The sequence below is a fragment of the Peromyscus eremicus genome, chromosome 9 (assembly GCF_949786415.1).
Source record: "Peromyscus eremicus chromosome 9, PerEre_H2_v1, whole genome shotgun sequence".
NCBI classification, from domain to species: Eukaryota; Metazoa; Chordata; class Mammalia; order Rodentia; family Cricetidae; genus Peromyscus; species Peromyscus eremicus.
In genome coordinates, this window is record NC_081425.1 from 110,540,828 (window position 1) to 110,559,400 (window position 18,573).

The following is an 18,573-nucleotide window of genomic DNA, read 5'->3' on the forward strand; positions in this document are numbered from 1 at the left end:
ACACTCACACACACACACACACACACACACACACACATCAAATTTTTTAAAAATAGAGTTTCAGACTTTTTACTTGCATCTAGTAAAATGAAAATATAGTAAAACATAGCACCCTATCCCTATCTCCAGAATGGATGGCTGTGTATTAATCAGCATACTCTGCTAGGTTATCAAACCGCCTCAAAGAAAACTGTTCAGTCACTAGGTTTTCCTTTCTCTACTTATTTCTCTCTCCTTTCACAGTTCTCTCCTAACAGTGTGTGAGTTTTGTCTTTCCCTACCTCTGTCCTTTCTAGCAAAAGAAAGAGACTTCTGGAGATCATGGGATGTTAATATGAAGAAATGAAAATTCACATTAATAATTCTTGACCTCATCACATAATAATAGCTCATTTTTTTTTACTTCATCTGTTCCAATGCCTACAGTGTACCTCAGCTACCTCTTCCATATTAATTGCTGCATCATTTTGGCATGCATGAACATAACTCAAGTCATCACATAGCTGCTCAACCTGGATTATCCAAGCTGGATTCACCAGGAAAAGTAGTGCCTCCTGGTTTTAACTCTTCTCCAATGAGGCAAAATATAACTCAGTCTATTCAGTTCATGAATAGTGGGTATTGCAAACTGTATCTTATCTATGAAGTTGTCCTCTGCCCCATAACTATGGAGAAAAGAAGTGGTTCAATGGTTTATCAGTATAACTAGGAAATTTAAACCTCAGCCCAAATATACGTGTTGTACTCTCTTTTCTCCCTCCAAATGCTTTTACCCTTAGGAAAATGAAGCAGAATGTATTTTCTGAAAAGAACAGTAGTGATACTGTGACAATGAGAAGAATGGACCCACATTTTCATGTAATCTAACGCCTGAGGAGATGAATTTCCGCTTCCTCCTCCTTGCTCCTGACCTGGCTCTTTTGGTCCCACACTACTGTTATCGTAGGGCAAACCTTGAGGCTCCTACAGAAACCTCATGCAAGCATTTTAGAAAGAAGAGCAAAGAGGCCTATGACAATTAATTCCTCTTCTAGGACAAATGTGTTGGTCTTGTGCTTTACAGGGAACATTCTAGAAGATACTTTGAAACAAAATGGCTGATACAATGAACATCATAGTTATAAAAATATGTCCTAGCCTGGCCCTGGCCCTTTCTGAGACCATGCTCTTGTTTTCATCATAGGTGAACAAAACATCCCAGGCACTCTAAGATGAAAAGTCTGTGATCTGCAGGGTCATACCCAAGTTGTCTGCAGTTTGGGGGTTTACTTTCAGTAAAATAGTAACAGTAAATTTATTCTCTGGACTTGGAAAGATAACTCTTTCCTTCTTCAGTTTGCCCATCTGTGGATTACACAGATAGAGAAGCACAGTGCATGCTCCTAGGACTGTTAGACGAGAATGAAAGAATGAGATGTGAAACCATGACGCCACTCTTGTAGGTCATTGTTAATGAAAGAATGAGACGTGAAACCATGACGCCACTACTGTAGGTCATTGTTTCTCATATTATTTAATCTGTTGAAGATGACAAATTATTGGTGTGGTTAGGTCATGAGAAATTGGGGTAAATAGTTATTAAATACTAAAAGCACAGAAGGGAGAAGTTTTCAGACTACCAAACAGGAAAAGAAAAATAACAACTTGTGCTTCTGTTACTAATTCAAACCTCCTACTATATTCAACTAAAAAACTATACAGAATATCTAGACATATTAGAGATACCAATACAGCAAATTTTTGTGTAACCAAGAGGAGATGGGAATCCATGGAGGTGAGCCCAGTACTTGGGTTGCTTTCCCACTGAAGGTATACATGGCTCTTGGAGAGGAGGATAGATTTAGAGCTTGTGCATGACTGTGTGCTTACTAAACCTCTACAGGTGAGTAGGATGCTAGACATCTGGTAGTATTAATGCCCAGAGTAAAAGTGAGCCAGATGTTAACCCATTCCTTATACTAACTTTGGCCCAATCATTAGTACATCTGAGAAAGTCTCTGTCCTAAAAATTAAATTCAAGTGATCTCAAATTCCTAGTCCTTTAACATATTGGCAAAAAAAAAAAAAGAAAAGAAAAGAAAAGAAAAGAAAATATCTTTCTGGAAAACTATAACACCAGCACATTTTCTTAAATTATTTTTACAGTTTGTTTCCAAAAGAATACCTAGCATGTGTGTTTGTGTACTCATGCATAAACACACCAAAAAAAAATTGCCAGGAAGCAGTTGTCATCTTCTGTATCTGAATTCATATACTAAGATCCTAATTACCATGTGATGGTATTAGATGGTGGTTCTCTGGTGGGAAATCAAGATGGCATCCTGAGTATGTGGCCTCCACGATGGATTTAGTAGCCTTACATTGTGACTTTTGGTTTGTCTCTCTGTGCTCACTTGAGAAGCATGAAGAGGCTGACTTCTGAACAGGTGGCCTTGCGGTTGGACTGCCTGTCCTCTGGAACTGTGGGAAGTGGACTTCCATTGTTGAGCCTCCTGCTCTATGATATTATGGTATTTTGTTACAAATAAGTGACCAATCATAGTTTATATAAAAATTGGAATTATCAGACACAGATGTTAAAGCAACTGTTTACATTGTTTATGAATAGGAAATGTAGAATGTTTTAGTTTAATTTTGTTTAATTTAGCAGAAAGCTGGAATCTATTTTAAAAATCACAGATGTTACAAAGTTTTTTTTCTAGTTTCAAATTTTTCATAGATTTTTTTCATGGTGGATAAGTGAATTTAACTTTCTGGGTATTGAAGTAGAAAGTACAATATAAATAAATAAATAAATAAATAAATAAATAAATAAATAAATAAATGAAATGTGATTGATATTGAAGCCCCATGGTTGAAATAGAAAATACAATATAAACAAATAATAAACAAACAAACAAACAAACAAACAAATAAATAGATGTGACTGATATTGAAGCCGCATGGTTTCAGAATGGCATTCTAACTGTATAGAGGCTCATTGGGATTTAATAGAATTCTGGACAGGGTGCATGTTTTGAGTGGAGTAATGATGTGCTGTTGCTGTGATAAAATACCCCTCAATGTAGGGAAGAAAAGGTCTATTTTGACTAGTGATTCCAGAGAATGCATGGCAGTAGGAGGCAGGGGCAGGAAGCTAACTGATGGAGTTTTTATGTATACATAGGAAGCAGAAAAAGAGACCAGGAAGTGGGGCAAAGCTATAACCCTAGTGATTTACTGCAGTAGGCTCCATAACCTTCCTAAACAGTGCCACCTGGGAGCAAGCCTTCAAATACAATAGCCTCTGGAGGACATTTCTCATCCAAAGTGCTACAAGTGGCTTCTTTAAAACCAACTGTGTGATACTTTCATCTGTGAGTTAAAGTATTCAACAGTTTTAATAAAATCAAATTAAGTAGAAAAAGATAATGAAAATGAAAGTTCCTTATGAAAGGCAAAATGGTGATTCTCAAGCTACATTTTTCTTAAGTAATTGAGTATTTTTATCAAATAACATTTCACAAAACACCCATAAAAATTCTTTTATGATATGAAAAAATACCAAATAGAATCAATAGAAAATTGAAAAACATACAAAAGCATAATGAATAGATTTAGTAGCACATTTTCATAAACATATTGTTAGTGAACTCAACCATGGGCCATGTGAAGGGAATAGTACAAACCACAATGAGGTAGAGAGACAAAGAAGAGAAAATAGAATGAACAAGTCTAATCTATATTTGTTTACAAATCCATAGGATGCAAATCCAGAGTTTTAGTGGAAAGCATATTTTAAGAGATAATACCTGAGAAATTTTTCAAATTGTAAGGCAAAGGCTTGCTATTCTGGTTCATGCCAGTAATCCAAGCACTAGAGACACTGGGATAGGAGATCCACTTAACTGTAGGTGTTCAAGATCATCTGTGAAAGATAGGGAGATCCTGTTTCAAAAGAGTGGGTACTAGGGTTGTAGGTCAGTCGGTTAGAGTGCTTGTCTAGCATGCATACAGTGCTGGCTTTGATCCTAGCACCATATAAAATCAGGTATGGTGGTACACCCCTGTAAATCTAATACTCAGGAGGTAGAGGCAAGAGGACCAGAAGTCCATGGTTATCTTTAGTTACATGGTTAGTTTCGAGCTAGCCTAAGATGAACGAGTTTCTCTCTCTCTCTCTCCCTCTCCTCCCTCCCTCTGTCTCTCTCTGTCTCTGTCTGTCTGTCTGTCTGTCTGTCTCTCTCTCTCTGTGTGTCTGTGTGTGTGTGTGTGTATGTGTGTGTGTGTGTGTGTGTGTGTGTGTGTGTGTGTGTCTGTGACTGTGTCTGTGTCTGTCTGTGTGAAGTCCAAATATTCAAGAACATATCCAAGCCCTAGTAGGGAATGAGGGGACTCCATATGAAGACGTATCATAATAAAATTGCAGCAAAAGTGTAAGAAAGCTTTTACATTCAAAAAGTGTGTATCTTCAAAGGCAACAACAACAACAACAAAAACTATAAAAATTAGTAGATACAAATATTCTACCAGAGCAGGAATGGAATGAAAGAAAAATTCTTTTGCTGCCCAATTACTATATGAGTTGCCCCACAAATGAACCAAACAGGATCAGTACAAAAATAAAATGTACAGCCTAATGGGAGGAGATAAAGCCCTAAGTGATGCCAGATAGATGGAGGACAGATGCACATAGGTTATGTGTTCATACAGTTAGGAAAGGATAATATATATTGATCAGTATGACTTCTGCATCCTGGTAGACTCTCAAATAATGTCTCCCCTCAGATTAGTCAAAGAAAAAATGAGAGGATCAGCTCAGGAGATGTGAATTAAATTACAGATGAAAATACCATCTACATAGATACCAAAGTTCTGGGAAAGCTGAAAGGGAATTTATAAGTAATGATGAAAGGTTGTCAATCTGGGATTGTCAATGACATCAGAATAATCCCTGTTGACACTTGTACTATGAAATGTGCTCAAATTCCCAGCACACAATAAATGAGGAGGAATTAGAGATGAATAAACCTGTCATTATTTGTGGGCAATATGATGATATACTCACAAAATCCCAATTAAATTGATTAAAATTGATCAATAGATTTAGAAGAACCTATAAATATAAAAGTAATATACATGGTTTCAATTTCTCTACTCACAATTAGAATGGAAAATGTTTTAATTTAGCATTTACATTAACATCAAAAATCAGGTATTTAGCAATAATGTTGTACAATCTTCTAGACAGAAAACTAAAAATATTAAGAAACATTAAAGATGAATTAACTAAACAGAGATATTAATAACTGGTTTTGTGAAAACTTCCTTTCCTTCCATTGGCCTTTAAGTTCAGTGAGATACAAACTAAAATTCCCATGGTTTGGTTTGGGTGAAAAGCGACAAGTTGATCCTAAACTCTTTGTAGAAATGTAGTCAGAAAGCCTTAAAAAAAAAGGTATCAAGATATCAGGACTTATTTGTTATAAGGTATCAAGATACCAGGACTTACTTATTATAAGGTATCAAGATACCAGGACTTACTTATTATAAGGCCACAAGACTTAAGCAAGCAAGGTGTTGCCACAAGTCTAAGTAGATTGATGGACAAAATAGGAAGCTGGATGAGATGAACCCTTGATTTATGAGGAAATGATACCACACGTCTCTGGGGAAAGGAAAGTCTTTTCAGCAAATGGTTCTAGGAAAATTGCATATCCAGGTAGAAAATTAATGAAATGAAGCCCTACCTCACATTGTATATGAAGGTTGGTTCCAGATAAATTTTAATTCAGAATGTGTGATATAAAGCAATAAAGATTTTGAAGACCATATAGAGATTATCTTCATGATTGTGCTACAGGGAAAGATTGTAACAAGGTACCAAAATCTCTTTAATCTCAGCAAGAAAAGGTCAAGAAATCAAACTGAAAGAGGAACTTGAACCCTCCACACCCCCAATAAGGAATGATGAAATGGTCCATTATTAGTCAGCAGCAAAATGTAGCTTATAGCAGAATGCAATGCCAGACATGCTTACTGCAGTCATCAAAGTTTCTGCAGACAGACTGTATCAAGTGTTTGTAAGAATATGGAACAACAGAACCACATAAGCAAACACAAACCCTGTGATTGCCTTCATTTTATGACTTGAAACCAGGCAACTTTATATTCTGGTGCTTACAGATACTCACTGAGATGGTGAAATTAGAAAAGCATGGAAAGGTCAGGTCCTGTGAATGAGGTGGGAAGGGGAAGGGGTAATGTGGGTTGGCAATATTCTGTTTCTTGCCATGGGTGCTAGATAGATAGGCATTTTAGTTTGTTTTGTATTAATTCCGTTAGCCAGATACAAGCCATCTGCAGTTTTTCTCTCTGTGTGTATTATATTTCAAGAAAAAGAAACATAATAATAGGACAAGTGGGAAAATAACAACAACAGTAATAATAAACAAGAAAGGAAAGGAAGAACTTGGTGTAATTGCTGGCTAGGTATTCTATTGTTGCATGTTGGCTTCAGCCAAAACAAGAGAAAAATTTTTGCAGGGCATCTTTGCAGATACACTGCTAATACATAGAGAGTTGACCAGCCCACCTGGCCACCATCCCCCTTGACTTTAAGAAGCTACACTGGCCAAACCCATCATTATTTTATAAAGTAAAGAATGGAGACCACTACAGAGAGGACACTTTATAAGTAGTAATAATTCTTAATGATTTCACTTAAGGAGAGCTTATTATGAACAACTTATTCTAAGCACTTTATAGACTTAATCTCAAATCCCTCAGCGACTCTCCAGTCTTCCCAGGCTTTTAGAAACAGATATGGAGGCTGAAGGCAGCTATATGACTTCAAGAACTCCAGAAATTTGAAATTCAGGCTGTCTGACTTCAGAGTCTATGTTTAGCCTTCACAACACAATTTCTGTGTCTTTGGCAAAACATTTGTCCCCAGAGAATTCTGACTAACCAAAGGCTAGAATTATACAATGGAGATATAATTTTTTCTTGCTTCTTCACTAACTTCAGGAAGCCAGCATTTGATGATTCCCATGCTGGAGGCTTCCTGTGTGTCACTTTAGCCAACCATCACAGCCATTTGCTTGGAAGATAGTGCTGCCTCAAGACCCCAGGAACAAACTTGAAAGCTAACACTTCATTAGATAACCAGGAGTGTGCCAAAGCTAGTCAACATTGATGACAATCTACTAGATACTGCATTTTTAAGTCAGTGAGGACTCCCAGGGGCTCTATTCAAGATCGTTCAGTTAGACAGAGAGTCTTGGAGAATCTTCCACTTTTCTTGTATGTGAAAACATTTAGAAGATCATTGAAAGATTTAATCAGAGGATAGGAATGGAATGGAACATAGGAGAAGTTTGATTTTGGAACTACCAATTCCATATGAAAAACACAGTTCTAGAATGTGACCCCAGCCAACACAACTAGAGACCTTCCCTTCCATGGATGTATTAACACAGCACCAGAAACCCCCAACTAGGGTGTTGACAACTTCAGGCTGTCATCATTGGGAGAAATCAAAGGCAGGAGAACCCTCCACAATAAAAGGAGCCAAGCGACTAAGAGGGGAGGTCTAGTGTTGTTAAAAAGGTGGTGTGTCACTTTTCATCCAAAGGGAAATCTGACATTGGGATATATTGCTTGTTATCAAAAGATTCCTTGCTATATTAAGGGCATAAATGGCTATTTCCCTGGGGATAATTTTAAATGGAAGACTCCATAACTCAATCACAAACTATTTTCTGATAACTCATTTCAAGCCAAATACAGTGTTAGGCACAGTAGGTCAAGTTATTCCTTGCCCAATAAGAGCTGCAATAACTCAGAGTTAGGGAGAAGGAGTGGGGTGAACACAAGAACAAGAAGGTGTGTACATGGGCCCTGGGTAAGTCACCAGTACACTGTTCACAACTCAGATCCAGCTGACTTCTTTCTTCTGTTATACCATAAACCAGTTCACTTTGTATCAAACATGTCTCTCTACCTCTCTCTGCTCCCCCTCAACTCCCATTACATGCACTCCCAGAGCCACTTCATAATCTAGGATTAGTCAATCAATTTTGGTGGGTATTTAAGAGGTTTTTCTTTTTTCAAACAGTGGGTGTCAGTGCATTATGTGATAGATCATGTAATAATTAAGCATTAAAAGAACTCAATTGAGGATTATTTTTTGCCACAGATACCTTTAGTTCAAGGAGGTCTATAAGAGCTGATAGATCATTTTCATTCCATTAAGATAGGCAAAAATGATTTTGAATACAATTAGATGCTCTCACCAATTTCCCTCCGCTAAAGCTCTGCATCTTGCTCTATTGAAGTAAAGTTTAGAGCTTCTGGCATTCCAAACTGCAAATTGCTGGTGTGGTGTTGCCTTGAAGAACTCAAGGCTCATGCTGGTGCTCAAATCATCTTTTAATTAGAAACAATGAGCCTGAGTCACAGCTCCCAGTAAGGGGAGCTTTCTAGAAAGCACCAGCCTTGTCTCTGAAGAACTCTAAGGAGCTGGCCAAACTCTTCCCCCTATATTAGCTCATGTCTCCATGGGTTCTACAAAATTTGGAGTTATCATTTTTTTCTGAGGACCATGCCTACAGTGTAAAGCTGCCTTTGTCCCTGACACTCTGATGAAAGTCTTGCTGGCTTAACTCTCCTCAAAGATTTGTTGTTGATTCAGGAATTTCTTAAGAGCTCATGTATGGTTAGCTTCAACTTCTCTAATGATTTAGAAGGTGAGACTCAATGGAAGTTTGAAATAGTGTAAGAAGTCAAAAGAAAAGCATTTTCTGAAAAAAAAAAATCTAAGAACTCCCTCATTCTGGGTAAGATTGAATTCCGGAATATTGCAATTAAAAATACCATTTCTTTCTATAGACTATCATGTGTAAGCTGTTAAATCTGACTGTTAAAATAAATATCTCTAATTTCTAGCTCACCCAAAGTCACACCAGAAAAAGAATACATTAAAACAGAAAATAAAGTTAAAATCACTATCCTTAAATGGAAAGCAAGGTCATAATCTTCCACCACACTGGAGGTACAGCCAGGGCTAGATCACATGAGGCCTTGGATGATGGAGCTTAAAGTTCCATTTTATGCCTCACAGCCATTCCGACAATGTCTTTCCTAATCTTTCTGTTTCTTGCTGGTATATCAAGCACTGACCTACTCCAGGGGACCGTGAAGCATGGGCACCCTTCTTACCAGAATAGCCTCCCTTCCTTCTTTCCTCCATTCTGGATGGGACTCAAATATCAACCACTTAGAAACATGTTACCCAAGTGCCCAGTCTAAGGTAATGTCCCTATTCCCTGCATCCCTTAACCACAGCCTCCCTTGAATAGGGGAGGGGGGCCCCATGGAGGGAAAGAAGACATAGTGCTGGCTCTGGTGCTTGTCTCTTTCCCTGTAGATGGGATTCTAGATTTGGTGCAGGGCATGTTTACTTGAATTTTTGTATTCCCGAGGTAGTGATGAGGTCCTGGGGGAAAGTAGCCGTTAGGTCTCCCAAAGGAAGCAATTATCTCTTCTAGAAATAGTACCAACAGCCTTAATGCCCCTACTGAGAAGTTTAAAGATGGATGTATTTTGATTGTTGTCTCGCAGAGGAAGAAACATTGTAAGTGTTACAGATTTGGTCTAGAGTTCAGAGACTAGAGTCTCAGGAAATGCAGGTGGTATGAAAAATTCTCTGCTCATGTTCACCCATGTTTTATTCCAGTTTTATACCCTTCATCTTTTGTAAAAATAAACATTTTCATAAAAAAATGATTAACTGTGGGGATGTGACCTCAGAGGCCAGAAGTTGTTGGATGGCCTGGATCTGGAGTTACAGGTGGTTGTGAGCTGCCCAGTGTGGATGGTGAGAACAGAACTTGGGTCCCTCGCAAGGGCCACAAACACTCCTAACTAATGAGTAATCTCTCTAGCCCCTCACCCCTTCTGTTTTTGGTTCCAGGATGGATTTAATTGTAACTTAGGCTAGCCCACTTGTGAGTGACTGAGATAGATCAGAACTTACCCCACCACCTGTTCATACTCAACATCAAGAATTTAAAGTTATCTTTTGATTTTTGTTGACTGTCTTGATTATGGTAATAGGCTTTTATCCATTAGTCAGAGGATTTATTTGTGTTAAAATCTGGACACACAAGGAAAAAAGAGCATAATTTCACCAACACTAGCTCTTTTGAATAGTGAAGAAAAGGGGGTGGGGAACCATGCCCATTAATCAGTTAAAAGTGCTGAAACCTTATAAACTGTGTGATGATTCTTGAGTGGGTGCTTTCTATTCAGCTCCAGAGTTGTATACACTCCAGACACAAGTACCATTAATTAAATGACATGCTCAACAAACTCTCAGAGCCATTAGTTATCAAAGGTAGCCTGCTCCATGCTTGGCTCTAAACTCTACTATAACAGAAGAACATGAGTTAGAGCTAAAGAATGTGCTGGAAGAAGGTCACCCCCAAAAGCAACACCAGAAGAAGCTATCAAAAAAGAGAATGATAAAGCATGTGTGCCTTTTAGCTCCTTTTTGCCCATTTACAGAGCCTGAAAGTGTTTCCCATTGTAGGGAATTTCTCAAAATTAGTTTATCTCCTGCAAGATACAAGTGAGTAGAAAGTAATCCTTCTTTCATTTTGATCAGGTGGCAGAGAAGTGTGATATCAGCAGAAGATTTGGAGACAAATTATATATTCTTCATAAGTCCCAAGGAAAGGATAGGGTCTTTTAAGGAGAGTCCCTGCTGCGCATGCTGTGGACATGGGGATAGAAAAAGGGGTAGAAATAGTCAGCAGCAGACAGAGCCTGAGTGCCTATCTATAGTAGTAACAGGAAGTGCCCAAGCTGTGCTGGAAGTTTCCCAGCCTGTTCTGCTTCCTAAGGCCAGCACCACATTCAAAGCAGATGCCATTACATTTGCAGAAGAGACAAGTCCAGGGATGCCAGCATATATAACTCAGAGCTCCAGGCTTTCAGGTCCTTTTTCTTGTGCATTTACAATTCTTGGAGTTTGATTCTTAAAGTCCATGGTCACTGTCTAAGCAAGGGTGGGTGAACCCCAGCCTTGCCGGAGAACAATTGTCTTCACCCTGCTTCCTGAGAGGTTTGTCCCTGCAGCGTCCACAGCAGCATTCTGTTTTTTATGACCCTGCAGACTGGGAAATGGACCCTGTTGAATAGGAAGTTAATTAGCCCTTCATCATCTCAGGAAGTGGTGTTATTAATCAGCATGTGAAACATGCTACAGAGGAGTAATTTGGAGTCTGACAGCATGTGTGGAAGTTGACCTGCTCTCTGGATTTCATCCTCATGCTGCCAGGTTTCTAGCAGTGAACCTGGGGTAACCCCTTCCTATATCTGGATGGAAGTATAATTGCACTGTCTTGCGGATACTAATCATAGCAGATCTCTGATCCTTGGCATCTCTCCATCAGCTTTTCCTTTACCCACCTACTCTAATGCTTTGCCACCAGCGGCTTTGGGGCTACATTTTTTTAAGGCCAGTTTATTAAGAAAAAGCTGAAGAAGAGATGTCAGAGGGCCTGCCCTTAGAAAATTGCTCACCTTGTTTTGGTGTGAGCAGAATACCTTCCTGGCTGCTCTGCCTGCCTCACTAGCCTGCTAGAAATTAAGATTTTAGAAGAAGAGGTTTGTTAAAGAGATTTTTATGTGAGCCTCTCAGGGATGTGTTATTGGTAAATGTGGTACCCTAATTTTAAAACTATTTCTGGGCCTGAGGAGATGGCCCAGTCAGTGCTTGCCATGCAAGCATGAAGGCCTGAGTTTGGATCCCTGTTACTCATATAGAAATCTGGGTGCAGTGGCATGCGCTGTGATCTCAGCACAGGGGCAGAGATGGCTCACTGGGCAGTCAGAATTAAGATAATTGCTGAGATCCAGTTTCAGTGAGTGACACTGCCTCAAAAATACAGTTGAAGGAAAGTGATTGAGGGAAATCCTGGCATTGACTTCTGTTCTTTGTGTACACACATGTGTGCATGCGCGCACATTTTCTCAGCCTTAGTAAGAAAGCCAAACGGATCATGTCATTAATCCTCATTGGGCAAGAATCACTACATGCAAAGATAGCAATGGCCCCAGTTATATGAGTGAGGAAGACAAATACTCGTGCTAAACCCTGTCTTCAGCAGTAAACCACACTGTACTATGAACACATTTTGGAATGGAAGCGTGGGTGAGGAATGATGATAGGTGAGGATCTTGTCACAATCAAGTCTATTGATTCCCTTCCACAGTTTCTGCACACTCTAGATCAGTCAGAAAGGTCACAGCACAGGCATGTTTCCATCTCCCTAGGTAATTCCAATATGCAACCAAGTGTGGAACCATTACTATAAAGAGGAAGGCTTTGCCCTGGAGGAGATTGGAATGGGGGGCGGGCTGGGGGGAAGGTGAGGGGGGCGGGAGGGGGGAGAACAAGGGAATCTGTGCCTGTATGTAGAACTTAATTGCATTGCAAAATAAAAATTAAAAAAAATAAATAAATGCAAACAAACAAACAAAAAAAAAAGAGGAAGAAGGACAGTTGGAATCTGTAGTCTGAGCCTTCCCTTTATACACTATCAGGGTATTTTGCCTGTGGGCAACTCCCATCAAAGTTCACCTACAGGAGAGACAGCAATTTGTCATTTTGGCTTCAGTGTAGAAGAGGACTTTTCCTGGGCAGAGCATAGAGGGGTTAGAATAGGGGAGACTAGCTTCTTCCTTGATGCACCAGACACAAAGGCATTGCCTTCAATACACTCAGAGGGCATGGAGAAAGGTTTTCTGGAGCTTGATGAATATACCATTATGATCTACATTGTCCCCTAAAGGCCCAGGGGCTGGAGTCTTGGTCCCCAAACTGACATCATATGGAAGTGATGGAACCTGGTGAGGCTTCTGAATAGTCTTTGAGCTTATAAGAGACTCTGGTCTTTTTTCTCCTTTTTGCTTCCGGCTCACCACGTGGTCTCACTGCTATGGGTCAAAGCAACAAACAAACTTTCCAAAACTTCAAGCCCAAATAAACCTTTCTATTTCATACATTTTTTTGTCTTATGAATCCATTACAGTAACGGAAAACTGGCCAACATGATGACAGTTGCACATTCAGGAAGTCAGCAGGGTTCAGTGCAGACTCCCAGAGGAACAGCCCATTGGCACCCACGATTTTACCTGTACCCATTAAATCACAGCAGAGCACAGGGAAATTTCAGACTTTCCTGTGGGTTTCAGGAAGAGATGGATGTAAAGGTCTCTATAGTCTTTCTCAAAAACTTTGATGATGGCCTTCCATAACACATTTTAATTTCCCTTCCAAATCCAAAGCTTTCTTCCCCAAGTATCTCTTATCTATGAGAACAATGGAAAATTCCTCCTGTTGCCTTTCATGACTGAAGAACGTGTCCCTGGCAATATAATGCCATCTCTCCCTGTCATTTATCAAGCCTATTCTTGAGGAAGGGGGACAGATAACCTGCCAGTGTTTCTATTAAGAACTTAGACATAGCTGAAAATTGGGGCATGCATGTCCCTGAGCTCTCTGCCTGCAGAAGCCCATGGATATAGTCTGCTCATCTGACTCCTTGTGATCTGAGTCCTGGCCTCACTCTGCCTAAAGTATTTTTCCAAGTGGGCTAGAAGCATGTCTTGTTTACTTATCAACAAATCCTTTGATTGACATACTAGTAAAATGGAAGACTCTACCATCAGTGGTGGAGGTGACATAGAAGGAAATGGAAGATCTGAGAATGTACACACTGTTTTAGGTCCATTAGAAATGGGGAGATGGGCATGTCACCACCTGCACTCTGCACAGCTTTCACTGCTGAGCTGAGTGCTGAGTCTCTACTGGCTACAAAGATGGCAGAAACAGAGCTAACGCAAGCAAGAGAGGGAAACCCACAGAGGGGGAGCATTGTGGGTGCTTTATGTAGACCCTGCAGCCCTACTAAGTGTGCTCACCTCACCTCACGCCCCGCCACAGACATACAACAAAACTTCGGACACATCTCTCCTCAAGCTCTACAAGCCTACCCCCAGTGTTTGGGGTATGAAATGTAGATGCTGATTCCCACAAGGCACTGGACCAGCTGTGGGAATGAAGCTACCACAGATGCAGCATCGAGAAGCCAGAAGGATATGGGATGCCAAGGTTGTGTGAAAAATGAGTTATAGATACAGTGATAGTGATCTGACAGAGCCTCCTGTGTAGAGAGGGGTATAGGAGACTCAGAGAACACAGAGCGGGACTGAGAAGGGGAGTGGTGGCAGTAACATGGGTCACAATGTTAAAAAAATAAAACTGATAGAAACTTCTAGGACATAAATCTGCCCTAGACAGGCAAGACAGAGGAAAAGAGAAGGCACATCCATTTTCAGGCCTTCACAGGTGCCTCTGACTCAAAGTCAATAATTGTTCAAGGACGAAGTCTGTGATGAATGTTCAGAAGATGACCCACATCTCCAGACAAGACAAGCAGTGCTAGGAACACCAGCGAATGGCTCCAGGGTCATGTGAGAATAAGACCTTCTCTGGAGGGCAAGTTGGAGGGTTCAAATCCCTAACTTTCCCACCTTCTTTGTGGTCTTGCTCTGCTCAGAGGAAGTGCGGAGTGGTCCAGGTTAGGAGTGACTGCCTCTGTACATTGATCCCAAAGGGACTACATATCATTACACAGAGCTGCTGCACCCTGTGCTCTTGGACTTCGTTATCAACTTCCAGGAAATGGGTTTCTAGACTTATAAAACTTCTCCTCTATATGCCAAAGACCAATATTTGTACCCTCACCAAGGTGGGTGTGAATGGCTCTAAAGCCAAGACAGTCTTAAACAGACCCGTGAAACAAACGTGGAACTGGCTCTTCACACCCAGTGTCCTGCGTATCTTTTGTGCCACACTGAAATCCACAAATGACAAACCAGACATGAAAGGCAGCTTAATTCTCGTCGGGAGTCTCTTGGAAACATTGAGGGAGAGTCTGCAGCTATGGCTCAGAAGGTATGAGCACTTGCTGCTCTTCCAGAGGACCTCAGTTCAGTTCCCAGCACCCACATAGGCTACTCATAACTGTCTATAACTCCAGTTACACAGGATCCAGCCTCCTCTTCTGGCCTCCTCAAGAAGCTGCATACACATGCAACATACATTTGCACAAGCATATACATATGTGTAAATGAAAACAAGATTTTTGAAAAAGAAAACACTTAAGAAGTCTGTGATTCATGACAGTATTTCTCAAAAATCTCTTCATTTGTTACATCCACAGTGGCTACCCAATTCTAGCACCTTTCCCCCTAGTCTTTTCCAAATTTTAAGAAATAAACTCATGAAGTCTTCCTCTCTCCTCCTCCTACTTTGCTTTCATTCGGTTGTTGCTCTGCTCCCAGCTACCAAGCCCTGCCATCCCAGTTGCTGCTCACACCCGTTTACCAAGGCCAAGAATTGAAGTGAGAGACAGGGGTTATGGCTACAACAAAGAAGGCAGGGCCGAGCACCTGGGTTTAGATCTAAACTACCTCACTATACCACAAAGAGATTTCTTATTTTCTTGCTAGATAAAACAGGACAGCAGCACAGCGGTGAGGAGTTATTCAACCTTGTTAGTAGAATCATTTCAGGCCTGACACATATCCTTCCTTCCTTCCTTTTTGTTTTGTTTGTTTGTTTGTTTGTTTTTCAAGACAAGGTTTCTCTGTGTAGTTTTGATGCCGGTCCTGGATCTCGCACTGTAGCCCAGGCTGGCCTCGAACTCACAGAGATCCACCTGGCTTTGCCTCCCGCGTGCTGGGATTAAAGTGTGTGCCTCCACCACCCGGCAACACATATCCTTAAGATACCTTGGCCATTATGTAAAGCTGGATCTGCCAGCTACAAGGTGCTTTAACAATTTCCCAAATCCGGATGCCAGACTCTTCACATTCACCTGGAAAGCTTGTTTTGAAACAGATTCCTGGCTTCTCTATAGATCTGATGACTCCAAATACAGGGAACGGAGTCCAGAAGTCTGTGTTTTAAAGCTTAGCAGAGAGTTTAGACAATAGTAATGTTTGGCATGCCCTTCTCATGTAGTACATACAAGTCTGAATTGGTTTTCTCTGTATATAAGCTTTGAATTGGTAATGTGGAAACCTAAGAGTCCATTCAGATGACCTTTAGTGATGGGCAAAAGTCAAACAAAATGCATGGACCCAGAGAATAAGTGTAGGCATCAAAAGGTCTAAAATCATTTATTTCACACAGCTCACCCATACATCAATATCATTTCCCATAAAATGTTAATGGCAATCTAACAGATTAACAGTAAACAAACGTATTTTGTTTATTGCTGTGCCTCAAAAGAAATGCTACCGGTTCTAACTAAATGTCTGTTTTTATGTTCTGTCATTTCCAGGCATGAAAGTAACTCAAACAAATCCTAAGGCATACGGAAATGGTCCTCGCTTTTCTGGACTCTGCAGCATTGGAAATGAAGCTGAGCAGACTTTATTACATCCCACAATTCTGCAGCTTTTTGCAAAGCATTTTATTGCACTAGTGGAAGCCACTAAGGTTATGTTTCAATCACAATGACTGACAGGCTAACTTCACAAACAGTAGCATAGACTGCCTGCCACAGTTTCTCAGTTATGTACTTAGAATAGGACCTTTTCCAAAACTGTCCCTTAGCCTAGATGAAAATAAAGTGATAGCTAAAATATTTACCTGGTGTTGCTGGCTGACTTAAAATTGATATTTTCAGACCTCCAAAAGGCCTAACTGAAGAAGTTGCTCTTTTGGAGTGAGTATGTTTCTTGTGAGCCAAAAGTTGGTTATAGTAGAGATGTGATTCAGAGAATTTCATTGGTAAGGTAATAGCACAGAAATCATTCCTTGGTCAGATTCTCCTCCTGCTGTCTACACAAAAGCAAAGTGGAAGAGTTCAAGATGGCCCAGGTCGCTGCGGGAAATAAGCAAGTACAAGGTGCTGCTCATGTATCTTGCATTGTTTTATGGTTTTGAAATTTTCTTTTCTTTCTTTATCTATCTATCTGTCTGTCTATCTGTCTGTCTATCTATCTATCTATCTATCTATCTATCTATCTATCTATCTATTATTTGTAGTTGGTTGTTTTTACTCTTTGGCTCTTTGGGGGGGGGCACCACCCAGCTCCCAAATAAATCACATGGAATCTTATTCTAAATGCCTGGCCTTAGCTTGGCTTATTTCTAGCCAGCTTTACTTAACTTAAATTATCCCATCTACCTTTTGCCTCTGGGCTTTTATCTTTATCCTGTATACCTTTCTTTACTTCTTTTTCCATGGCTTGCTGTGTAGCTGAGTGGCTGGCCCCTGGAGTCCTTTTCTCTCCCTCCTTTTCTCACTCCTAGGTCTTTTTTGCTTCCTGGTTCCTCTTTTTCTTCTTCTATTTATTCTCTTCCTGCCATCTCTGCTTATCCTTTCTCTTGCCTTGCTATTGGCCATTCAGCTCTTAATTAGACCAATCTTTGCCTGTTTTAGACAGGCAAAGTAACATAGCTTCACAGAGTTAAACAAATGCAACATAAATGAATGCAATACATCTTTGCATTATTAAAACAAATGTTCCATAGCACAAACAAATGTAACACATTTTAAAGTAATATTCCACAACAATCGTGTGTGTGTGTATGTGTGTGTGTGTGTGTGTGTGTGTGTGTGTGTGTGTGTGTTGTGCCTACTTGCCTCAGTATACTTGTGGAGGTCAGAGCACAACTTTCAGGAACTGGCTCTCTCCTTCTACTTTGTGGGTCTTGGAGATGAAACTTTGGTTGTCAGGATTAGCAGCAAGCACTTTTATCTAATGAGGCATCTTACCAGCTCTCCACCATGTTTTTTGAGACAGGGCCTCTCCTGGAACCTGGGGCTCACTGATTATGTTAGGCAGGGCAGTCAACAAAACCCAGGGATCACCTATCTCTGCCTCTCCAAATACTTGGGTTATAGGCACAGATTATAATGCCCTACTTTTTGCATGGGTACTGAGGTCAAACTCAGGTCCTCATGCTTATGGGGCAGGTACTTTACTGATGGAGCTATCTCTCAGCCCCACACAGAGTGCTGGGAATATAACGGAAAGGAACAGAGAAAGTACTCAGTACCTGAGTAATTTTAGGAATTGTACCCTTCCCCATCTTGCTAAATTCTTTAAAGAAGAAAATATGAAAGTGGGTCTTTGCTCTGAAATTTTAGAGAAGGGAGTCAGAGTTTGCACAGGTAAATGGTAGCATGAAAACAAATGTCTGAACAGAGCATTTTTCTTTTCAACACAAGCCCTCTTTGAGAGTTTTCTTTTTTTTTTTTTGTTTTTTTGTTTTTTTGTTTGTTTGTTTTTCGAGACAGGGTTTCTCTGTGTAGCTTTGCGCCTTTCCTGGAACTCACTTGGTAGCCCAGGCAGGCCTCGAACTCACAGAAATCCGCCTGCCTCTGCCTCCCAAGTGCTGGGATTAAAGGCGTGTGCCACCACTGCCCGGCAGTTTTCTTTGGCTCATTGGCCACTCCCAGCCTGACACCATCACCAACATACAGTGACTTGGTATCCTGTGAC

General features: G+C 40.4%; 1 protein-coding gene across 2 annotated transcripts in view; it reads left to right on the forward strand.

The window, feature by feature from the left end:
• Fhit (fragile histidine triad diadenosine triphosphatase) overlaps positions 1-16,706 on the forward strand; it is a 1,519,797-nt gene extending 1,503,091 nt beyond the window's left edge. For both annotated transcript variants that reach the window (XM_059274237.1, XM_059274236.1), the window contains one exon: positions 16,401-16,706. In XM_059274237.1, coding sequence (XP_059130220.1) covers positions 16,401-16,406 — 6 coding nt within the window. In that variant the 3' untranslated portion in view covers positions 16,407-16,706. The remainder of the gene's footprint in view (positions 1-16,400) is intronic.
• Positions 16,707-18,573: the final 1,867 nt, after the last annotated feature.